At 46.1% G+C, this 25,946-nt stretch overlaps 1 protein-coding gene across 6 annotated transcripts; it reads right to left on the reverse strand.

The window, feature by feature from the left end:
* Positions 1 to 774: 774 nt before the first annotated feature.
* RFWD3 (ring finger and WD repeat domain 3) lies at positions 775 to 25,306 on the reverse strand. 6 transcript variants are annotated; one of them, XM_075576610.1, is made up of 15 exons: positions 25,115 to 25,306; positions 23,591 to 23,697; positions 23,302 to 23,397; positions 21,865 to 22,255; positions 20,307 to 20,566; positions 19,354 to 19,469; positions 17,793 to 17,981; positions 15,650 to 15,741; positions 10,443 to 10,557; positions 9,841 to 10,069; positions 7,537 to 7,687; positions 6,196 to 6,372; positions 5,885 to 6,096; positions 3,540 to 3,757; positions 775 to 1,540 (listed from the first exon to the last, which is right to left on the reverse strand). In XM_075576610.1, the coding sequence occupies exons 4-15, from the start codon at positions 22,245 to 22,247 to the stop codon at positions 1,397 to 1,399; spliced, it is 2,286 nt and encodes a 761-aa protein (XP_075432725.1). In that variant the 5' UTR covers positions 22,248 to 22,255; positions 23,302 to 23,397; positions 23,591 to 23,697; positions 25,115 to 25,306; the 3' UTR covers positions 775 to 1,396. The 6 variants fall into 6 exon arrangements, with proteins under 6 accessions (XP_075432725.1, XP_075432726.1, XP_075432724.1 ...); XM_075576611.1 differs by lacking the exon at positions 23,302 to 23,397; XM_075576609.1 differs by lacking the exon at positions 23,591 to 23,697 and having other exon boundaries at positions 25,115 to 25,305.
* Positions 25,307 to 25,946: the final 640 nt, after the last annotated feature.

The raw sequence follows: 25,946 nt of genomic DNA on the forward strand, positions 1-25,946 counted from the left end.
AACACAACTTAAAAAAAAAAAAAAATATCCAAATTTTTTTTTTTTGTGTGTGTTGATATAAAATGCACACACGTTAGTGGACGGCTGGCTGAAGTGAATTTTGGAAGGCGTCGTGGACCACTAGGGACATAGCCAATGTGAAAGTTCAGCTCCTGTCGGATCTACATTACACCTACTGGCCTAAAAGTGCCTAAAAGCAGCAAAAAGCGATATCTTTATTCTAATTTTTTTAATAAATCAGTTCTGTATTAGTGACTTTTTAAATTTTTACTCTTAATGCCATTTTAATACACTGAGCATCCTTTGATTTCTATAGCACGTTTTAGCCACCTCCCCAGCAGTGAAAGATCTTCGCAACACTTTACTGTGTGATAATTTGTTGCCAATATTCCCAGCAATTTGAGCTGCAAACTGCAAATAGATAATGTTACCTTAGTAATATAAGAATACATTGTTGCTGCTGAATTAGACTAACTCAAGGATTGATTGAAAGACAGCCATTTAGTTAGGCACACAATCAGGATTTTGACAGATTTATAACAGGAGCACCAAACAATTGCCAGCTTAGGCAAGAATGTAGAATTTGACATTGTCACATGCTACATATACAGACTTTTTTTTAAAGCGGGGTGGGGGTGAGATTTAGTATTTGCTGCTATAAAACACCTAGAATGGTCTGTAAAGGGACCAATTCGCTAAGCGCATTGCATAGCAAGTATGTCCCACTATGGAGCTCCTCCTCACTATGAAAGTACCCTTTATGGAACGCAGAACTAAAATGATTCAATCTTTATTTTGTATGGAAGGAAGAAAAAAAAAAAAGGAAAGTTATTTACATGGACAATGAAAATCTATACAAGAGACAACATACAGACATGAAAATAAGCCAGTCATACAGTGATATAATGTTGCAGACCACCACAAGCAGTACAAGTATTAACAATTTGTGCTTGCACTGAGTTATTGATCATTATAGACCCTTCTAGAACAAAAGGGATTAATTGGGGCTCTACAGGTCCCCCACGAATTGCAGGGAGATCTCTGAGCGGTGTATGTTGAGGCAATAGCCACATGATTGGCCTAAGGTTGTAATGCTATCAAAAGTAGTGTAGTATTTTGCTATGTTGCCAACTTTTGATACCAACATGAGATCTTTATAGATTAGACGGTACAGAGCTTCTAAGTACAAGAAGTGAGACCTGTGAAGTCTGAAAAGCTCTGTACAGTAATTACCAACTCATGTGGGCACCTAAAAGGCATCACAACCTACATTTCTCTAGGATCAGTATTGCTTCTTGAGTTTTGCACTACACCATGTGGCTACTAGGTCAAAGGATCTTGCAGAAGACTCCAGGTTTTTCCAAGAACGGAAAAGTGTTTTGATAGAGGGTCCTAATCACTCCCATTTGTAGATTTTCACCATTTTCTCGGTCAGTGTCGCCAACATGCTGTTCTGATTCACCTCCAGGGGGCAGATGTCAAGCACGGGCTGGTCAGCCTGCAGTTTCTGGAGAAGAGAGCCATTTCCTGCATGCCATAGCTGGAAGGGAGAGAGGAAACTCAGTTAAGCCCTGCTTGTGTGCATCATTTTAATTTATATAGTGTTAGTGTACGCAGAGCGTTACAAAATGACAATACAAGGTAAATAAAAGTACAAACAAAGGAGATGAGAGCAACAAGTAAATTACCACATAAGGCAAAGGAAGCCCCCCTGCCCGAAGAGCTTACTATCAAGTTTGTCCAAGATATCTATTCAAGTGTTTCTATGTCTGCATCGACCCACATGACTGTACAGAGCTAGAAGGTCCAGAACCATATACTGAACAGCCATAAGGGCCCTATAATCACTGCACTTGTGCCCTGAAAAGGGACAGAATCTGTATATCAACCCTGGGTCCAGTCAAGGTTTGTGGAAACTTCAGGCATCCCTCTACAAGTTAAAGGATATCTATTAAAAGAAGGGTTCTTCATCAGGGCATAATATTTTACATGCAATAACGTTTTGCCCTGTTGAGGGCACCATGTGTGGGTCCAAAACACTGGCTAGTCAATTTCAAATCATCAAGAGACGCCCCAGTGGGATTGACAGGGTAGAACCATTTGTGGCTGGTTATCATAGATGCTTGAAGTAGACCACTCTACAAGGATATTTCACAAGCAGCAAAGGAAAGTGTTCTGTACAGTAAGGAGTCAAAATGTGTAATGTACTATTCATTGAAACTGATGGCAAATACAATAGACATCTATTTTTTTAAATAAAAAGTTACTTAAAAAAAAAAAAAAAAAAAAAAAGTGTACATGAATATACACAGGGCTTTTTTTGTGACGGTACAATGTACCAGCACCTTTTTCTCTCACCATCTCAAATTATCTGAGGCACGGCTTGTCATGACAAAAGTCACACGACGCCGCCATGACAACACGTCACAAAGGCGCTAGTGGAGATGAGGAGCAGGAGAAGGTAAGCGGCCCCATGCTTTCCCCATTTGCAGCAACTATTTTCTTACAAATAATTTATTTTTTAAAAAGCTCTGTATATATAGGGTTGAGAAAAAAAAGTTTGTGAACCCCAATGATAATTATGGAAATTCCATAGTTTTCCCATGATAACCTTCTTGAATCAAAACCAGGTCTTTTCTAAAATATCTGATAGGGTTTATATTAACCAATTCCATGTCTTTTGAAACAAAATGATGTATGAATTAGACAAACAATGAGTAATTAAGAGTCTGGGAATGCGCAAAAGTAAGTGAAACCCTGGTTTTATCCGCTAAATTAAAGGGGATAATTAGAATCAGGTGTTTAAATAATTAGGTAGATCTTCAGGGGTGAGTTTGGAAGGCCCCATACTATATAAAGATCAGAAACTTTGCGAGTTTGGTCTTCACCATACCAGGTGTACTTTTTGTCCTTTGATCCTGAGGAATAAGTTTGCCGACATTTCCTTAGGGACAATCCCTTTTACCTTCCGTCCTATATTCAGTATGCGATTATACCCTACACATTGTGTTCATATAATCAGTGGTGTCCTGTTACAATCACATGTATACACTAGTATATGCTCAGGATATCATCCTGATAAGATTCAACAGGAGTGTCCTAGATATTGTTCCACTAGATCCCAGGACATACTTGAAAACGAGAGGTAACTCTCAATGTATTACTTCCTGGTAAAATATTTTATAAATAAATAAATAAATACTCAGCTTTGGGCTGCCACCCCATGGAGGATTTTAATATCACATCACTGTATAGAAGTTCACCATTATTGTTACAGTTATTCTTGATGCGATTAAAATGTTATTGTTTTCATTTTATGGTCCTTTGTGGATCTCCAGGAGGTTATGAGTTAGTAGTTTATCCAGACTGGATCCACAAACAGTGGAAGAGACGCTGATATCTCTTGGACTCATCTCCTCAGCGAGTGCATTTAGGACTTTTTTTTACCCTTCTAGGGTCTTATTTGTACATATGACTTTGGATCCCAGCCAAGAAGGTGCCAGGTCACGGCTCGTCACCGTAGGTGTAGGCGTCCTTACCATGGCGGAGTTTGAGGCCTCGTCTCCTGCACACACGAGGATACTGCCGTCTCTCTCAGGGCTCTGGAATATGGCGTTCTTGGTGAGCAGCTTGCAGGTGGTCCCTGCGTTGAAGGTTTGAACGGGGTAACAGGAGCAGCTATACTCGTCCTCGGCGTCGGTCAGCCGGCTGCTGGTCAACTCCATCATCACGCAACGCAGGGAGTTGTGCGTCTTACCTGGAAATACATAAGCGACACCTCTCACAAAGACGCATGGTGTGGTGTCCCTCGGGCAGCAAAATGGTTAATTACATTAGATAGTGGGCTCTCTCCCAGCTTCCGTTTGTCCAATCGCGATCGAGAAGTAAAATATTTACCTTCTTCCCTTGCTGCTTTAGATGCTGCTGTGTAGCTCAAAAGAAGAGATATTCTCCCAGAACACTATACAGTGAGCACTGGTATTTTATTATTGCTTAGGGGTTCCTGCTTGAAAGCATAGTTCTTTCAATCACCGTAAAGTGCTTTCCAAACTAAATGGTCCATGGTGCCGTTTGCTGAAAGCACTCACTTTTTGTACAGCGGCTGCACTCAACGAGAGATGAAAACGATATCCACTCATCTCCCTTTCTCCTCTAAGTAATAATATAGCAATCAACTAATTACCTTTTAGACCTTACTCATTGTTTATTGCAGAATTTAAATTCCCAGATAAGCTAAGCCCAGGATAAAATTCTGGTTAAATGTTCTGTTTACTTACAACGCATGTCCAGAGTTTTCTGCTCCTAGGAGCAACGTGTACCAACGGCTTGCAAGCAAGTAAACATATTTTTGTTTGTTTTACTAAAATTTGACACCTATATGTATTGTTTTTTCAAGTCATCCTTTAACGTTAGTGTGCAAACAGTGATCTGAGAGAAATCCCTTCCTTTATTCCTGCCTCGACTGAGCCAAGGTAATAATAACCTTTTAGAATAGAATATCAAGGTTTGCACCTTTTACTCTGTCAAGTAACTGTGGATACTTAATGCAGAAAAAGGCTTTATGACAAGCTCTGTAGGGATAACAATTGACACTAAGAGCACCAATGAATTGGCCAGAAAAGGTGCACCAAAAAATTCTTCACCATTTCATAAATATGGCCCATAACTAGGGTTGGACGGTATACCGAAATATTACGATAATCTCCCGGTGTGCCAGTGTAGGAGATTACCTAGCATGTGAGAGCAGTGCACTTTATTTAGCCACTCCCCGCACACATAACCTCTCCACTTGGGATGCTTAACCCCTCCCTCCCACCCCCTCCCCTTCCCCAGGACCCTTAATCCCTTCCACTCCCCCGGGAAACTTAACCCCTTCCTCCCTCCCAGTACCCTTAACCCTCCCGCCTACACTGCTTCCATCCCTCACTATACACATATACACATATTTTTTTTTTTTATATAACAAATTGGCAATTCTTGATACTTTTCACTTGTAAAATGTTAACTATTTTTTTTACTGAAGGGAGTATCGCGGGTGAGGGATGGGAAGAGGGGTGGCTGAATGAGAGTGATGGGAGACGTGTAGGTGAGAAACGGTGAAGTTGCCCGACGTGGAAAGGGTTTGGGAATGAAGGTCTCTTTGCGCTAGTAAATCTAAAGAAAATGTATTTATTTTGAGAACACATTTTATTTAGATTGACAATGTTCTAAACTTTTATTTTAACACATTTATCGTGATATATATATATGTTATTGTGATACATTTCTTAAGATCGTTATCGTGTTTAAAATGTGGATATTGCACAACCCTACCCGTACCATGCTCACTTGCGCAACCCTACCCGTACCATGCTCACTTGCACAACCCTACCCGTACCATGCTCACTTGCACAACCCTACCCGTACCATGCTCACTTGCACAAACCTACCCGTACCATGCTCACTTGCGCAACCCTACCCGTACCATGCTCACTTGCACAACCCTACCCGTACCATGCTCACTTGCACAACCCTACCCGTACCATGCTCACTTGCACAACCCTACCCGTACCATGCTCACTTGCACAACCCTAACCGTACCATGCTCACTTGCACAACCCTACCCGTACCATGCTCACTTGCACAACCCTACCCGTACCATGCTCACTTGCGCAACCCTACCCGTACCATGCTCACTTGCGCAACCCTACCCGTACCATGCTCACTTGCGCAACCCTACCCGTACCATGCTCACTTGCACATCCACACCCAAAATATGGAGATTAGAACCATTTTGCAGCAACATATTGCCAGACTAAAGCCTGTGCGTTGTTTGTACTGCACAAAGCCACCGCTACACAGTGGTCCGTGTGTGTAAACGTTACAACGTTACACGCCTACTTACTAGGACGGTAAGTAACAAGACAATGGCGTGTGCTGCTCTCGGCCTGGACGTCTGTGCAGCCGCCGGGCTCCAAAGGAAGGAGGTGGGGTCGGAAGTGAGCATCTTTCATTTCCCAGAAACACGCTCCCTCCAGGGTCCCAGCCAACACACCTCCGCAGGGGAAAACTGCAGAGGCAGCACGGGGCAAATAGGACAAGGATACCACGGGACACCTGCAGAGAAGGGACAGACAGCGAAAAAAAAAGTGACTCCAGCCACTTTGGGACCAGTGTTCCGACAGATTGACGCACTGCAGGAAGCGGAGAACATACCGGGAGCCCTGTGGCACCAGCTCCTGCACGCACACGCTGGTGTCCCTCAAGTCGTACACTAGCACCGAGCCGTTAATCAGACCGGCGTAGACGTAGTTGGTGTTGTCGGAGCACCAGCAGCAGCTCCAGACCGGCCGGCCAGCGTTGTACGTCTGCACCACTGTGTTGGTCAGCAGGCTGTGGGGAAGGCAGGACAGAGAGATGATCCGGGGAACTCGGCTACCAACGTAGGAGGTTCTACACCGCAGGATCATCATTCTATCCATTAAAAGGGTGATCCGTCCGCGGCCCAGAGTGCACCACTGGCAGTGACATGTTTCAGGAGTTACATCTGGGTGGCTGATGCATTTTTAGCAAAATCTGACAAAAGTTAGTCTGTAAAATATGTGGAGCTGAGATTTGAGGGGTTGGGTTTCCTTTGGTCACTCCGTTTTATCGGATGTCAATGTATCAGGAAGAGTTTGAACTGCCAGAGCCTCTCTCCCCAGATCTGTATTGGTTCACATGTCTCTAAAAAAAAAATCAAATAGACTCGGCTGCAAATTTTTTTGCCGCGACGTCGTCAATGTATTTGATTTGGAGCGACGTTGCATCATCGTCGCAAGGCGCTGTAAGCGCAGCCTAAGGCATGCAATTAGTTAATTTTTGTCTCTTACTACAAATGTCTATTATTGCTGTGGTTCTGCTTACAGAGTCTGAAAATCTCCAGTATATTGTGAGCGTCACACAGCTCATTTCCTGTCTGTCTGCAGCAGCTTACTTCCTCTATTTCAAGTGAGGATGCTGGCGCTTAGAGGTTAATCTTTAAGTGAGTGCGTTGCCCCCCTGCTCTGAGATGATGGTATACAAGTTTTGTCTTGGGGGGAGGGAGGGCGGGCGGGACCGCGCCTGTGAACAAGGACAACTGTCGAGCCGAGCCGTGTGTCCAGGAATAGGCAGATAACTAATCGCCAGGCACCTGTACAATGGTGGTTCTCTGGTGAAACCTTTTGCGGGTGATTTCCTGACGTCTAATACTGTCTGCGGCAAAGTATTTCAATAAACTATACTTTACTACCAATTGGTGTGCGTGTACTCATGTGTGTACTCATGTGTGTACTCATGTGTGTACTCATGTGTGTACTCATGTGTGTACTCATGTGTGACATAGACAACCCGATCCCAAGTATAGTCCCTGTCAGTGGAATAAGCATTTCCCGACAGAACACCTCCCAACCGGATATCACCGGAGGAACAGGCTAGGAACCCTTCTCGTGTGCCGTAAAGGGGAAGATATGGACTACCGGTCTCGGGAGCCTTTGGAGTATTTACTCAAGGGTCTGAAAAGTCAGTGATACTCACCTAGTGAGCTTCACAGTGTTATCCAGAGCTGCAGAGAGCAACAGCCCATCAGTCCGGTCGCTGAACGCCAGGCCTCTGATCTGCTTCGAGTGAATGGGGACGTACTGGCTGCTTTTCATATTGGCGGCACTGAGCTTCTTAACACCACAGCCTGAGACGCAGGGAGAGAACACGAGATTTAGGAACAGACATCCTTGGCGTACTCAAGAGTGGTCTGGGACTGATCAGAGGGTGCGGAGGATGCAGTCAAGAAAAAAAGACTTGGTACCACAGCAGAACCAGGGCAAAAACATTGTGCAAATAAGTTTATCTTGATGCATACCCTTAAAACAGTGTGGCCACACTATAAATAAATGCATGAGAAAGTAGTAAAAGGGTAGCACTCACTATTTGCTGACAAGCCAAAAAAATTCCCAAAAGGTATCTTAGCTACATCGTTGCTTGTCTCAACAAAAATATGCTAACATCTATGGCCATGGAAGGCCTCATCAGGTGGATGCCATGCACTGCAGCTGCCCATATCATATGTTCAGTGTATAAACAGTGCCTATTGTAGTGTATGTCAAGTGGGTATAGGATTGTACAGCAGCTGCCCGAGTTATAACTACACAGTGAAGAAGTGTATGGTTTAAAAAGGTTTATCGCATGGGCAAGCAGACTTCGTTGCTTTCTCACTAAACCCGTAACAGGATACTGTTCTGGTGGGGAGTGTATGAGGCTTGTGCCATTACTGCCTGGGCAGGGTGGCAAGTCACCATTGGAGACTTCCATCTATGCAAATCATTCCTACGGCGGTTCTGTTTCTAAACGGACACTGGTCAGGGCAGATGGCATGTTGAAGAGCATGTTCTGCATCAATTTAGCAGAGGTTAAGCAGTTTGTGTTAACAGACTTGCGGTCTATGCTGGATGTTCTGCATAATTGACGTAACTGGCAGGGCATTATGTACTAGAGGAGATCTAATGCGCACTGTACCTGTACTTTTCCTGTTCCGCGTATAAAGGGCAGCACGTCCTTGTAATGCTGCAGCTTGTGCAAGGCAGGCAGTGCAGGGCGCATTGGGACACTTCTCCCGTACACACTCTGTACTATACCCAGGCAGTGCAGGGCGCATTGGGACACTTCTCCCGTACACACTCTGTACTATACCCAGGCAGTGCAGGGCGCATTGGGACACTTCTCCCGTACACACTCTGTACTATACCCAGGCAGTGCAGGGCGCATTGGGACACTTCTCCCGTACACACTCTGTACTATACCCAGGCAGTGCAGGGCGCATTGGGACACTTCTCCCGTACACACTCTGTACTATACCCAGGCAGTGCAGGGCACATTGGAACACTTCTCCCGTACACACTGTACTATACCCAGGCAGTGCAGGGCGCATTGGAACACTTCTCCCGTACACACTGTACTATACCCAGGCAGTGCAGGGCGCATTGGAACACTTCTCCCGTACACACTGTACTATACCCAGGCAGTGCAGGGCGCATTGGAACACTTCTCACGTGCACACTCTGTACTATACCCAGGCAGTGCAGGGCGCATTGGAACACTTCTCCCGTACACACTCTGTACTATACCCATTCTCTATTGGCACGGTGTGCCTAGACTCATTGCAGAGTTGCTTAATATGTTGGCTAACATACGGCAGGACAGTTCAACACAAATTAAACTCAAATCAAACATTTACCATCATGAAGGGCAGCCAAAGGGTGCGAGCCGTTTGCCGATGTTAAAATTGCTGTATTTCAATCTGAAACTCACCAGCCCTTTTATCCCCTGCACCCAATCTTCCATCTCTAACTGCCCATGAAATGTCTGCGAGTTGACTGTATAACCTCTGTTTATTTAATGTAACCGTGTATTGTTATAACTCTGTGCCCAGGACATAATTGAAAACGAGAGGTAACGCTCAATGTAAATAAAATAAATACGTACCAGAACAGTGTTCAATAAAAAAAACAAAAACAAAAAACAACTTAAGTACATTAATTTTATCCATGAGGCTCTTGCATGCAGACGACCTAAAAGATATCACAACCTTCAAAAAAATAAAATAAAATAGGTGGAAACCACATCTGGTGTATTAAGCCCACTTGTATTGTATGTCTTTCTTTATATAGCGCCATTAATGTACATAGCGCTTCACAGCAGTAATACACGTGACAATCACACAGATAAATAATATAAATAACACATACATACGTGTACAATACCTGCCCTAACACATGAAGAAAGTATCTCAGTGTGTGTGTGTGTGTGTGTGTGTTGGGAAGAGGGAGGATTAGACCTGCTTCTTACCGGGAATCAGTGTGGCCTGGGGAGAGGGCTGCGACACCACGAGGCAGCTCATGGGCTCACAGTAAGACATGACGCGGCAGTTCCCGGTCTGAGAGACCAGGATGGCTTTCTCAAAGTTGTACTTGTGATGGCCCTGGCTGGAGGAGAGCGCGCTGGACACACCGCCTCGCGAGCATGAGGGCTGCTGGAAGGAGCTGGTCCCGTGCTGGGCGATCAGCATCTTCAACTCCTGCAGGACAAGGGGGGGGGGGGGGGGGGAAAGTTGAAGTCTGATTATAACAAGTGGCTACAATAAAAAGGAGGCGGACGAGGACATCATTAGTGCAAAGGGCAGGCTACTTATCCCCCCCACTGCTGCTTCATGGGAAAGGTAATTTGGGGTCTTTTCAGTGATGGCGTGTGCGCAATTCAATACGTTGCATGCCCCAAAGGGATTACATTTTGCATGCAAGACAAACTGCAATGCGTTTCAGGCCCCTCGACAGCAAAGGCCAACATCGATTCTCCGCCTGAAAATTCCAATCAATTGGAAATTATGTCACAACTCAACACTGCTGTACCCAGCACGGGAAGGCGTGCGGCCCGCCATGTGAACCCCTCACCTGGATGTGCTTGCGCAGCTTCCCACACTCATCTGTCAGTACCTGGAGCTGCAGCCGGCACTGTGCAGACTCCAGCTCCGCCTTCTTGCGCATCATCTGTTCCTTCTCCAAGGAGCTACGAGATAAACACAGCTGCGGTGAAAAGGGGTGTGGGTGTGGTCACCAGGGTGTGTAACTTGAAGTACTTCATTACGGAAAAGGGGTGGGAGATGCGTGGAATCGCCTCCCAACAGACGTGGCAGGGGCCAATGCAGTAAGGGAAATCAAACATGCTTGGGACAGGCACAAGGTTACCCTAAATATGAGCGAAAGTCAAGGATCAAACAGGGTGCGAGGTTTTACAGCAGATATGGAAATGGGCAGACACAGTGGTTATCGGCCATTAAATTCTGTGTCTCACTTGATGTACGAGAAGCAATAAAGGGGACGGTTTTATAGAGGACTTGATATTTGTCCCCCAAAGCAGATCCATGCTGCTAAACTCAGCCCCGGAGTGTATATTGAGAGCTGCTCAGCTCTGCAGTTTCCTCCTACACGGACCCATGTTAATGCAGTAAAGAATACACCAAACAATAGATTCATTACAAATATTGGGAGTTGCAAATTGTCAACACTCAGACAAGTATCCCAATGTAGCGTGCGTTTAATAATAGAGGATTGGAGTGCAGCGCTGTTCCGGTGGGACCACTAGTCCAAGTGAGGAGGACTATTTCCCGGCAAAACTTTGGCAAAGAGTGCACGGTGCACCGTCACAGACCCTGGAGTAATATGCCAAGCGCCCCTGTAAATCTATGTCTCTCCAGTCCGGAGTGGGACTAGCATGGCTTACAGTGCTTCAGAAAGCCTCAGTGTGCCCGTTTTGCAGTTACAGGTGATGTCCCACATAAGGCCACAGTGAATTCACAGCCGTGGGGAGTACCTTTTTTATACTTTTGGGTTTTAAGGGATAAGGTTTTAGTACAATAAATCAGTGTTCCAATTGATAATAAAAGTATGTCGATTCATCACAAGCAAATAAGTCGTTTTCATGTGAAGAGTGAGCACATGTTTCTAAAGGAAACATTACCAAGGTATATTACAGTCATTGGCTTCCCTGGGATAGTGTCATCCTGGGCTATCAAGGGCCCCCTGAGGAAACCGATTGCAAGGGGCAAACAAACAGTAGCAGGGCATGAGCACGTATGTCTTTATGTATATAGAGCCATCCATGTACGTCGCACTTCTCTGCAGTAATGTTCGGGACAGAATAGAAGACATAATGGGAATAAGTGCTAGACAAAAGTAAACATTAGGACAAGCAGGCCCTGCCCCAGAGCTAGTAGGGATACGTTACAGAGACAGTAGGAGAGGTACATAGGCTAACACATGCACACATACCCTGACAGAGAGCACCGCCTCTACACATGCACACATACCCTGACAGAGAGCACCGCCTCTACACATGCACACATACCCTGACAGAGAGCACCGCCTCTACACATACACACATACCCTGACAGAGAGCACCGCCTCTACACATGCACACATACCCTGACAGAGAGCACCGCCTCTACACATGCACACATACCCTGACAGAGAGCACCGCCTCTACACATACACACATACCCTGACAGAGAGCACCGCCTCTACACATACACACATACCCTGACAGAGAGCACCGCCTCTACACATGCACACATACCCTGACAGAGAGCACCGCCTCTACACATACACACATACCCTGACAGAGAGCACCGCCTCTACACATACACACATACCCTGACAGAGAGCACCGCCTCTACACATACACACATACCCTGACAGAGAGCACCGCCTCTACACATACACACATACCCTGACAGAGAGCACCGCCTCTACACATGCACACATACCCTGACAGAGAGCACCGCCTCTACACATGCACACATACCCTGACACAGAGCACCGCCTCTACACATGCACACATACCCTGACAGAGAGCACCGCCTCTACACATACACACATACCCTGACAGAGAGCACCGCCTCTACACATACACACATACCCTGACAGAGAGCACCGCCTCTACACATGCACACATACCCTGACAGAGAGCACCGCCTCTACACATGCACACATACCCTGACAGAGAGCACCGCCTCTACACATACACACATACCCTGACACAGAGCACCGCCTCTACACATACACACATACCCTGACACAGAGCACCGCCTCTACACATGCACACATACCCTGACAGAGAGCACCGCCTCTACACATGCACACATACCCTGACAGAGAGCACCGCCTCTACACATGCACACATACCCTGACAGAGAGCACCGCCTCTACACATGCACACATACCCTGACAGAGAGCACCGCCTCTACACATGCACACATACCCTGACAGAGAGCACCGCCTCTACACATACACACATACCCTGACACAGAGCACCGCCTCTACACATACACACATACCCTGACACAGAGCACCGCCTCTACACATGCACACATACCCTGACAGAGAGCACCGCCTCTACACATGCACACATACCCTGACAGAGAGCACCGCCTCTACACATACACACATACCCTGACAGAGAGCACCGCCTCTACACATACCCTGACAGAGCACCGCCTCTACACATGCACACATACCCTGACAGAGAGCACCGCCTCTACACATGCACACATACCCTGACAGAGAGCACCGCCTCTACACATGCACACATACCCTGACAGAGAGCACCGCCTCTACACATACACACATACCCTGACAGAGAGCACCACCTCTACACATGCACACATACCCTGACAGAGAGCACCGCCTCTACACATGCACACATACCCTGACAGAGAGCACCGCCTCTACACATACACACATACCCTGACAGAGAGCACCGCCTCTACACATGCACACGCACCCTGACAGAGAGCACCGCCTCTACACATGCACACGCACCCTGACAGAGAGCACCGCCTCTACACATACACACATACCCTGACAGAGAGCACCGCCTCTACACATGCACACATACCCTGACACAGAGCACCGCCTCTACACATACACACATACCCTGACACAGAGCACCGCCTCTACACATGCACACACACCCTGACAGAGAGCACCGCCTCTACACATACACACATACCCTGACACAGAGCACCGCCTCTACACATACACACATACCCTGACACAGAGCACCGCCTCTACACATGCACACGCACCCTGACAGAGAGCACCGCCTCTACACATGCACACACACCCTGACAGAGAGCACCGCCTCTACACATGCACACATACCCTGACAGAGAGCACCGCCTCTACACATGCACACATACCCTGACAGAGAGCACCGCCTCTACACATGCACACATACCCTGACAGAGAGCACCGCCTCTACACATACACACATACCCTGACAGAGAGCACCGCCTCTACACATGCACACATACCCTGACAGAGAGCTCCGCCTCTACACATGCACACATACCCTGACAGAGAGCACCGCCTCTACACATACACACATACCCTGACAGAGAGCACCGCCTCTACACATGCACACATACCCTGACACAGAGCACCGCCTCTACACATGCACACATACCCTGACAGAGAGCACCGCCTCTACACATACACACATACCCTGACACAGAGCACCGCCTCTACACATGCACACATACCCTGACAGAGAGCACCGCCTCTACACATGCACACATACCCTGACAGAGAGCACCGCCTCTACACATGCACACATACCCTGACAGAGAGCACCGCCTCTACACATGCACACGCACCCTGACAGAGAGCACCGCCTCTACACATGCACACGCACCCTGACAGAGAGCACCGCCTCTACACATACACACATACCCTGACAGAGAGCACCGCCTCTACACATGCACACATACCCTGACAGAGAGCACCGCCTCGGATACATGCACACATACCCTGACAGAGAGCACCGCCTCTACACATGCACACATACCCTGACAGAGAGCACCGCCTCTACACATGCACACATACCCTGACAGAGAGCACCGCCTCTACACATGCACACATACCCTGACAGAGAGCACCGCCTCTACACATACACACATACCCTGACAGAGAGCACCGCCTCTACACATACACACATACCCTGACAGAGAGCACCGCCTCTACACATACCCTGTCAGAGAGCACTGCCTCTACACATGCACACATACCCTGACAGAGAGCACCGCCTCTACACATGCACACATACCCTGACAGAGAGCACCGCCTTTACACATGCACACGCGATTCTGACAGTATCCCAAGTATTTGCAAGTCTCCCAGTCATTCTGGGACACTTGCAGTAAGCGGTGTGGACCTTAAGGGCCCATCAGATATTTCCCTGGGTACGCAGTGGGACAGTCTAGGACGTTTCAGTCATCCTTCAAGTTCAAATGTTACTTATAGGAGTCCAGTGGGAAAATAAATGCCACTACTTGCCCTGGGTCCTGGGAAATGAATTTGTCACATACTCACTACTGCCCTGCAGCTTAAACGATTTTGCCAACGATGGCATTATAATTACATTACAATAACTACAACGTGTAGATTATAAACTTGCCTGAAGATACAAAGGTTCACATACAATACATGCACAAACTCCAAGTTATTTATAAATAAAAGGTCACTACCATTATTTCTTTCTGATCCTAGGAGACCATCCATTAAGACGCACCCAAGGAACAAACAATGCTCAATGAAGACGGCACCTAAAGGTGCAGTAGCACCCAGGATCAAAATGTACCATAGGCAGTGACATGTATAAGGAATTACATTCTAGGGGATTATCCCTTTCTTTATAGAAATTAGGCACCTATAAGTATTTGTATATATAATTTTTTCTTTTTAGAGTTTATTTGTAAACATGGTGAGCGTAAACCTGGGAGTAGCTATAGAAAAATCAAACCCCTCACTTGTGTGTGATACCAGTATCCGCTGAACAGGAGTTTTCCCAGACAATACCCCCCACACCCTTCTTTATTTGCCATCTCTGTGAAAAGTTGGGCTAGAGGTTGAGTAAACACTATTAACAAGCATCCCACTCACCCCACTTTCAGAGACCCCCATGAAAAGAACATTGACGCATTACTACATTTTCATAAGAGAATATATTCTGAAATAAAAATATTTTGCAAGAAAACATGGAAACAATCCGGGAACGTTTTGCCAATACGAGAGGCACAGTAATAAAATTAAAATGTAGTTACCTTTTCATGCGCTCCTGCTCACTGGTATCCAGCGCTTTCAACGTGCGAGCGTATAGCACCACGATATCAGAGCGCTTGGCTTTCTTATTGCACTGGAAGAAACATAGGCGCAGTCATTTCCACAGACAGCATGTTATTAGGAGTGGAGGCAGTGCATCCTCAGGAGTCTAGGCATCAACATGGGAAATGAATGTTTGACGCACTGCTCCGCTTTTAATAGCGGACCTGCCGCATAAGCAGGAACAGTTTCTTACGCCCAGTGCCCAATTTTGCATTTATGGCACATTTTCGTAACAAAAAATAAAAACCACACCACACATGGCCAAAACCATGGCTGTCTTCCCAACTCCCCCTACTGACATTCTCCAAGGTGCAAGTTAGGGCCGACCGTGCAAAATACTTTGATCAATAAATGCAAGGTGAAAAGGTTCTGGTTTTGCCCCCAAATTGCCGTGACACATTGACCGCTGAACGTTCATGGTAATGTTCTGGTTCTAATTGCACTTGGTTAATAAACACACAAGATACCCAGCAAGCTCTAAACCCCCCCAAAATTACCTGCAATATTTGGTCATGCCTTGTGGGGGCTTGCAGGCATAAAATGCTTTGGCCAAAGGGTTTAACTAAATGACACTTTTTCAAGAGATATATAGGTATTTCACTGTATATTTTTGTCACATTGGATGTAATTTGGGGCTTCTTTGTTTTTTTGTTATCTAATTGTACTTGCCAGGTTTTTAACCATGTAACTGAGCCTTAATCTTATTCTGCTATATTCTTCTAGAAGGGAACAAAGCTACCAGGCACCATCAAATCAGTGAAAACAACACTACGTTAAACAAAAAACATGAGCAGGCGTGATTTTCCTCAAGTTAATACCATATTCAGAAAAAACTTCTGGAAAACAAGTTATTAGAACAGTTGTTTCCAACCTTTTTTTTTGGTTTAGAAACCCTATGTGAAATTCTGTGGAACCCCAACCCTCTCTAATAGTGTGTCAGAGATTAGATGCATTGAAGGGAACCCCAACCCTCTCTAATAGCGCGTCTGATGCATTGTAAATTCTTCTGTATTTGGTACAATTTTAAAATTACAGGGAACCCTTTAGGAATGCCCGGAGAACCCAAGGGTTCCTAGGAACCGTGGTTGAAAAACACTATTAGAACACGGTGAACAGGAAGAATTTCTTCAAAGCGCCTATGTGGTCTAACAGCAAAAATACCTGCAAAATAAAGTCACATTAAGAGAACCATTTCAGAAAGCCCAAGGCTTCATGATACTCCTCCCTGACGACCTGGAAATATTAAGTATTTATACTTCTTTAATATTTATTGCTATTATATGTATACAATTATGGATTGGCGTTCTTTTTTTAAGTCTGTGTCAGCAAGGTTTTTTTTAGGTCATGTATGCAATCCGTTTAAGCGAGGCTATTCTTCTATTTTTCTGACTTTGGGATAAAAGGACTAACTTCTATATTCTTTAGTTAATTTAAGTTAAGACAACATTAAATACATTAACACGCTTGATTTAAGTCGTTTTTAAGATTGGGAACCATTGCACGGTGTCTGCAGCGGCCGATCTCAAACATCTCCCCTGAACCCCGAGCCAGAAGACGATTCAGACATCTCGGGAACATTTTCTGTAAACGCATTCCGCTTTTCTAACAACCGAGAGGGGTTCCTGGGGAGTGGTTTGAGTTTCCATAGACCACCGTCTACTTTCTGCACATTTCGGAACACTGCATTTGCAGATATGTTCCGGCGGTGCAAATTTAAATTGTTTTTAATTAGAAAGAGGAACTTTGTTGTCATTATATTATTTTAAAAAGGTCTGCGCTTCGCCTCACTTCACGGATTGTGTGCATCCTCAGCCACGCAAACCTTAACCCATCGGCTGCCGGAGGGGCTTGTTGCAATGCGTTGCTGACCCATTTTAAAAACCACATTGAAACATTTTAGATTTGGGTTTCTGATTCGGTGAAGCCCAACTTGATCACAAGTTTTATACGGCGTAAAGTTGAGTACACACTGGCAGTAGCAGCACCACGTATAACGTTTGTACTCTAACTTGTGTGCAAATACCAATTCTACCGACATTCCTCTAAGAGAGCCCACGTGGGACATCGTTGGGGTTTGCTAACCTGGGGGCACTTGCTGGCACCCCCCTTCAGCCACCGGTCAATGCAGGTGTAGCCAAAGAGATGGCCACAGCGCAGGGCGGAGAGGCGGTGCTGCCCAGCATTGGTCCAGGACTCGAAGCAAATAGCACAGGTGTCCCCTTCATCTTCGTCTTGTGGGGCTGCAGCGGATGGCGGCTTCACTGGTGTTCTCTGCAGGAGGACAACGTAAAGGGAGAGGACACAGGATAAACACGGATGTATGTGCGGGGACATCACAGTGCGTACAAAAACTAAAAAAGGGATTTCAGTCATCGCTGAAGAGCAAAGGAAGAGCTATAAATCCCTTGGTATCAAGCAGTGTGGCGCATTGGGCAATAGGTGACTTCTGTCTGTTACTAGGGCGGTGGTCATGGGAGGGCGTGGGGGGGAGAGAGAAGATGCAGGTCTCAGCTGTGAAAGTTGGTCACCGTTGACAGGAAAGAAAAGCCTTCTTGGTGGGTGAATAGCCCTCAGAGCCGAGGTTATGAAGGAAAGTACAGTAAAGGAATTCAAAAAGGTTTCCGGAGCACAAGGAAACAAAGACACTGGAAACTAGCAATACATGGCAGATATCAAGCAAGTCACAAGTGTTATAGTGAGTGGCGGAAAGGAGCAGACTAGGTGGGCAAGATGATCCTTGGCTTGCAGTGGGTGAAGCAGACCAAGTCTTATTCTAAATTGTCCAAAGCGGCCGTTCTCAGCAGAAAACCTCCTGCCACGGACTATATAAAAAGTTACCCGCTAAATGGGCTAGATATTGAAGTAGAGGTAAACAAAAAGTCAACAACTACATTTTTTGAGCACTGAGGGAAGAGGCAATTAAATGCTCTTTAATCATACGCAGTGAGTTTTTTGAAGTGAACCTTCTTTCGTGGCAGTGCCACCCACAAAAATCTCATAGGGAAAAAAAACTGAAAATGGTCACGAAAATATAAACGGAAGTGCGTGACTGCGCGTAACCGGAAGTGATGTCATTGTTGTTTGTTGGCTTCCTGCTGGGAGTTGTAGTTCGGGGGTGGATGCCAAGCATCCACAGGCAATCAGAAGGGAAGACACACACACACACACACACACAGTAATCAGGATTAGTCATATCAGGCTGAACTATCAACCCATTGGCGACCCATCCAACAACCAAAAAAAGGGTGTGTGTGTGTGCGCATTCTAAATGAAAGTTTTGTGTTTTGTCACAAATTGTTTTTTGGTTTTGATTGTAATTATACTCTTAAAAGTTTTTCATTCAATTTCTGTGACACAACAGAGAAGTTTCACTTAAAACGTGCGTGCTCGCCACACAATTATTTATTTTTTTGTAACTCTGAATTATAACTACATAGGTGCAGAACGATACCTCTTAATGTGCTGCTCTGTGGCTGTGTGACACTGAATATTGCCTTATCCAAAGGCACCCAGACTACAGCAAATTATTTAGTTTTTGTTTGTACAGGATCTTTTTGATATTTGACCTGGAGTCATTAAGCCGCCCAGCAGGGGCGCACGTTATGTTGGATTCTCTTTCACCCCATTGCAGAGTTCTCTTTACCTGTTTGGTTTGGGGCAGCTGCTGGATGGCGCCACTCTCACGAACAGCTAAGGGCTCCGAGCTCCTGGGGGTCTCGGTTCTGACCTCCACAGGGTTTGGAGGGGGCTCTGCAGGGGCTAAAAAATATTTAGAGTAAATTAACCTCTTTTTAGTTCAGTCCTCCGCTCAAATTTATTTAGGAGTGAAAGAGGGGGGAAGGGAGGCATAAAAATCATCCAGTTAAAATGTAACAGACAAGGAAGAATAAGTCATGTTTTCACACTGTTAATCAAAATGCAAGTACAACATTGCCCATCAATATGATGTAGGAGTTTCCTTAGGTTAGTGCACAGTGCCTGCTAATTAGGTAAAGTTGCCTGTAGATATTATGAGTGGCCGTGTGATAAATATATTTATGGAAAGCAAACAAATGTAATGGTAAGTGTCTGTGACTGACAAACAGGTGGTGTGTGTGTGTGTGTGTGTGTGTGTGTGTGTGTGTGTGTGTCTAAGGAACTTGTGCACTCACAATTTTTCCTTCATAATGCCAAGGGAATTTTACTTCTTGTTTTTGATAGTTTTAAATTGCTCTTAATCGCATATATGAATAAAGTATGTATGCTTTAAACCTATAAGCACAGTCACATGCTATGAGATGTGGGTCACTGTGTGGGAGAGAGGGAAAGTATATAATCACAGCTTGATGTATAAGCTTTATAGGTCAGACCGCTTGCTCGTATACAGCATGCTAAAGCAATTACTTGTATTAGATCAAGCCTTCAACGGTCTGCAACAGACTTGCACTCAACATTTATTCTGCAAAGATTTAGAAGGATGCCTCCTTCCTTTTAAAACGACAGTGTACAGCGATACTTTGCGAACAATAAAGCAGAAAAGGATGTTCCAATCCCTAAACTTCAACACAATCTTGGCAGCGCTAGTATTAAAGTTTGCATGCTATCATCCTGACTCACCTGGAGCAGCAAGTGGAGCAGCAAGTGGAGTAGCAAGTGGAGCAGCTCTTTCGTCAGTCTCCTCTTCATCCAGTTCGGTGGAGCTGCCTCCTTCCACCTCGCTCAGCTCCACCGTCTCATCCGAGCTGTCGCCTCCGTTTCCTTGAAAGATTCTCAGGGTTTCTGCCGGCAGACCGGCAGCGCCACCTCCTGGCGCTCTAGATGTTGCCAGCCCTTGGGTTCTGCTTGCTTGGAAGTAGTTAACTAGCCCTGTCCGGGAGCTGAGAACAGAACACAGGAAAAGGAGCACCCCTGATTATTTAGTAATCCTGCCACGTGTGCTTGGAGATGCCAAGATGCGACTAGGTCTGAAGGAGAAGCACGGAAAGATAGCATTCGCATGGACATTTAGTGGATCGACGTCCCAGCCCCATATCACGACCATTGATGGAGCAAGGTGCAGATAGAGGTTGATCCACTAAATAAACTCTTGCAGATGTACACGTGTGCGCTAGCTTTCCTGGCTTCTTACTTTGAGAGCAGAGAATACACAGAAAACAGGAGTCCATAAAAACATCAATCTACCCACACCCAAATATTTACCCCTTACCCAAAAACACAGGTGCCAGCCACTCTGGCAGCAAAGGGGTTCATTTTGTACAGTTTCCTAGCTATACGTGTATGTATAGCTTTATTTATATGACGCCCACAGCTGTACTTGGCACATTACATCCTCTGGCTATTTTTAAATGCTGAATATCAGAAGAACATATAGAAAAGGGAAAAAGGTAAGCCGTGCCTGAGAAATCTCATTATCCTGATGACCAAGGCCATGACAGTGGAGTAGAGATTGGGCGCATCCCAGTACTGGAGAAGAGATCAGGTGCATTTGAATGAATTTGCCTACAATATTCTTCAGCACGGGGTGGGGGGAAGAGGGGGTGAGAGTAGCAGCTTCTTTGCCCCTAAAACGGAGATTATACTGAGCGCGATGGTGCTCGCGACAAGCACAAATGGCATAATCTCTATGCGGCTGCCCCTAGTGTGCGTGCGGAGTGCGATGGCACGAGCGTGTTTTGAAAAGTAAAGAAGGATCCACGGAAGCGGATACATGGCACCTCAAACTTTGGGTAACCCCCAGTTCCCCATCGATTATCAGTTGTGTCCACTGGGTAAGAATACTTGCCCAATGCGCCCAAACTGTCTGCGGGGTCAGGCTCACTCCGGCAGCCAATAGAATGTTGCAACATTATCAGGGGAGGACGTTGCAACGGTCTATACGAGAACCTGCACCCCAACATTTGTAGATGTGTCTTACACCGACACGTAAAAACATAAATATCTAAGAAACCAGGGTAGGGGTTCCCCAGTTCAGTAAAAATAATAATTGAAATGATTTTAGAGGGGGAGAAGTTGAGAAGGGTCAGTGCAGCCTCAATGCTGCATAGATAAAAGGAGAAACAGTGTTTAGCAAAGATGAGATGTGTGTGCAAGGAGACTTGTAATTAGAGAGGTAATAAGAACGAGATTGTATTAGGGGATCAGCAAGAGGTAGGATGGACTGGCTCTCCCTGGTTACCTTGTACCAGTTGTGCGTTGGGATCCTCCACCTCTTTGCTGCCGCCTGGCGTTTCTCCTCTGTGTCCGCGGTTGATGTGCTGCTGTGCGCTGATCTGCAGCCTGTCTCAGCTGCTCCAAAGCCCCCCGGAGCCTTCGGAGGGCGTGGGCTGTGGTTGGAGCCTGGGCAGGGGGGTCCTCTGCCGAGTCCAGTACGATCACCTCGTTCTCCTGCTCTGCAGGTTCCTGGAAAAGATCCCCAGTGTCCCCCAAGTCAATGAGGGGTCCAGGCAAGAGAAGTAACGGTCCACTGCCAGGAAGCTGCTCTGATATGATCACTTCCACAGTGTCATCCACGGCACTCCGCAGGTTAGGCATGTCCACTTCCATCTCTTCCTGCGCCATGTCCAAGGCTAGGACACAAAATAGAGAGTGCCATCATTACTAAATCAGTACTATTCTGTAAGACAACTTACTGCCCATTCAAGTGGTCCACAAGAAGGTTCACAATCTCTGCTGTTGTAAACAATACCGTTGCCATAATAGCTCTATTGGAGTTATTCATTAGTGTGATGGTGCTGATCGTGAAACTAATGCACAGCACAACACTCCCATTGACTGATACGAGTTTCCGTGCAAAAGTGACCCAAAACGGCACCATCACAGTTATATGAATAACCTACATTCCTATGCCCATCATATGAAACCGTCTAAAGTGTGTCTGTATCCCAGCTCCTATAATACAGAGGACTGCTGGGCATTAACTTAAAATATATTAATATAGTTGTGGGAATTGTTTTTATCGTAAGAATATTCACTGCAATCTGTTATTAAAAAAAAAAAAAGCCATCATTAACAGTTTTAACTAATCTGAAAACATTTTTCCATAATAAAATGTTAAACTAAATTAAATATTTTTAGCATGCCTAACAAGTTAAAGGTGTTTTTAAATTATTAATTATTTTTATTTCTTTTAATAAAAAACCCATCATGAGGAAGGGGACAAAGATTTGAATATCAATTTATTATCACGATATTACCATCATATTGGTATATTGCCCAGTACAGCAGAACCATCCATTCCTACAGGATACACTACACACACTCCATTGCACCCCAGAAAGTGTCACATTTTGGGGGGGCAGGGATATAGATATATTCTTAATTGGATACCAAGGAGTTCTCAACAGTCAAGAATACATTCCCGGTAGCCACAATATCATGGCCGGAGACAGCCAATAGAAAGCTGTGACGCCATTAAAAGACTATGTTGCAACTTTCTGCTGGTGACCCCCGTCGATATATTTCACGTGTGTTAAAACATGGAGACAAAAACCTCCAAATATCTCGTTAACATGGGACTCCCCGGAGGTAGGAGAATCCGCATTAGCTTTGGTTACATCACACACACACACACACACAATAACAGGGAAGTCGGGAGAAGAGTTACATGACATACACAACGTATATCAAACTTGGCATGAATGCTTTCACGTTTCCTTTGTTTTACACATCAATCAGGTCCCCAGACTTATCCTCATGTTAACATACGCTTCTGCATAGAATGAAATATGACGTTACTGGCACACCATGCAGCTTTTATATAGTCTACTTGTCACCAAAACACCAGTGGACACAAAGGGAGTTGGCCTGGAACCCTCTGATATACACCCGCATACAACAGACGTCATTTCCCATATACACTTAAGTGGGAGATCACAAGCCGTCAATACCCAACAACCCTATACCATCTATTTATTATGCCGTGAAGTGGTCTTGTCCAGGTTGGAGAAGATTTCAGTCCCATTCATTTGACTGGAGATGAGAAAGGCTTCACGGCATATTCAATAGGAGCCTGTGGGTGATATTGCAATGTCATAGATAAAACAGGGCATGTCAATAATAAAATAAAAAACACACCACTGCCATTTCATTTATACTCTTATTATATTAATCCCCCCCAATGCTACATTTGTATGTACTGTATATCTTTATTTGTACAGCTCCATCCATGTACACAGCGCTTCACAATAAACAATGTGAATACGCGTTTCAAGCACAAAAGTAAAACAGTAAGAAAAGAAGCTCCTGCCCCATGGAGCTTACAATCTAAGTGCTGTATACTCCACTTACGAGTGTTGATCAAAGGAATTTTTGAGCACGATGTCCAAATGAGTGATGCATGCATAATTACAGTACTAAATTATCTTACACACACACTGTCACCAGGGTTGCCACCTCTCTGGGTTTGACCCGGAAACTCCGGGATTCGGGCACTTACCTCCGAGCTGCGGGTTTAGCCTGTCAATCTCCGGGTGGCAGCGTGGTGCGGTGGCGTCTCCGGCATTCTCCTGCAGTGAACGTAGCTGCAAGGCATCAAATGATGCCGGCTTGTCACGACAATAGGACGCTACGTGACTTATGTCAAGACGCAACGCGGCACCACGGTAATGTGACATTATGACGACATGTAGCATCCAGTTGTCATGGCTACACGGCGTCATTTCACAGCTATGTTCACTGCAATTGGAGGGGGAATTGCAGCAGGATGACGTGAGACGCCGACGCACCAAGTAAGGGATTTTTTATTTTCTCCGGGTGGGCCTTCAGTAGAAGGTGGTCCCAATGTAATGAGTCTCACTCACTGCATGCAGTCCCACACATTTATACCAAGAACCACAGACTCCAAGGGGATCGGTATTGTTGAGGCCAGAGCATTGCATGGTGTGTACATGAGGTCTGAGCATTGCATGGTGTGTACATGAGGTCTGAGCATTGCATGGTGTGTACATGAGGTCTGAGCATTGCATGGTGTGTACATGAGGTCTGAGCATTGCATGGTGTGTACATGAGGTCTGAGCATTGCATGGTGTGTACACGAGGCAGTAAGTGCAGCTCTGCGCGATAACAGACCCTCCTCCTCGTACAACTGCAAAGGAAAACCCAATACACAACACGTGTCTCCCCCGCAACAACAGAATGGTACGCTCCGTGACCGGCCGACCAGGCAGGAAACAGAGGAAGGGCGGGCTCATCTCATGAAAGAGGGGAACCACAACAATCCCCCCCACATCCCCCCATAAATACTGATGGGACAGTCCAACCTAAGCAAACTAACTGGCAGAGCTAGACTACAGAGGCAGCATAAAGGGGGAGGGGTCAAAAACAAAGCGGAAGCTCCACACAGAAGAACGTAAAATACAAGCGATCTGAATAAAAACCCCACCCCCCCGAAGTTCTATTGGGGCACAAGGCGCTAGGCCGCTACTAACCGTGTTACTACCGAGGGAGCAGAGTCCGAGTAACCGGCGCCAACAGTCCCCTGAAAGAGGCTCAATCTCCCCGCCAACCGGGACAGCCCCGCCTTCTAACCCCGGCCCGCGCTCATTGGTCAGATCTGTAGCCTGCTAACCCCGGCCCGCGCTCATTGGTCAGATCTGTAGCCTGCTAACCCCGGCCCGCGCTCATTGGTCAGATCTGTAGCCTGCTAACCCCGGCCCGCGCTCATTGATCAGATCTGTAGCCTGCTAAACCCGGCCCGCGCTCATTGGTCAGATCGGTAGGTGAAAACCTGTCTCTATGGAAACGTAGACACCCGCCCCGCCGAAGCTACATTTACTGCCGGCAGTGAGGACAGGGGCTGCTATTGGCTGCCGTGAGGTGTCACTCACTGTGAGCACCGCCCCCAAACAACTTTCCTTCCGGTTGTTCTTAGGCTGCGCTTGTGTCAACGCTGGGGACTGCGACATGGCGTCACAATAAATGCATTGCCACCATCGCGTGCGCTTATAAGGCTGCGCTTATACAGCCGGTGACGGCAACGCAACCAATGATGTCACCCGTCGCTATCGCGACAAGTTGTATTTTGAAGTTTAGGCGACGTCGCTGGATTGCGTCATAAAAGGGGAGGGCAGAGGCACAGAGAAGCTCCCGATTGGCCGCAAGGGGAGACCGTCGCCGAAAAAAATCAAATATCAGTGACTTACCAGATTTCTGGTAGCGCTGTCACTCTGTCGCGTGCACTATAAGCAACGGAGAAGTCACGTCGCCGGCACTATAAGCGCAGCCTAATAAGCGCGGCGGCTTGGTCGCGATCGCTGGAAG

This window comes from Ascaphus truei, chromosome 19 (genome assembly GCF_040206685.1).
Source record: "Ascaphus truei isolate aAscTru1 chromosome 19, aAscTru1.hap1, whole genome shotgun sequence".
Classification (NCBI taxonomy): Eukaryota; Metazoa; Chordata; class Amphibia; order Anura; family Ascaphidae; genus Ascaphus; species Ascaphus truei.

Bases quoted from the DNA above. Each gene is read 5' to 3' on its own strand.
- RFWD3 (XM_075576608.1), bottom strand. From the start codon at position 24,346: ATGACGCCGTGTAGCCATGACAACTGGATGCTACATGTCGTCATAATG. The intron at 19,470-20,306 runs GTGAGTCAGGAT...AATATTTTTTAG, and splicing joins TGCTCCACTTGCTGCTCCAG to CCCCTGCAGAGCCCCCTCCA. The intron at 3,758-5,884 runs GTAAGTAGGCGT...ATGTATTTCCAG, and splicing joins TCTTGTTACTTACCGTCCTA to GTAAGACGCACAACTCCCTG.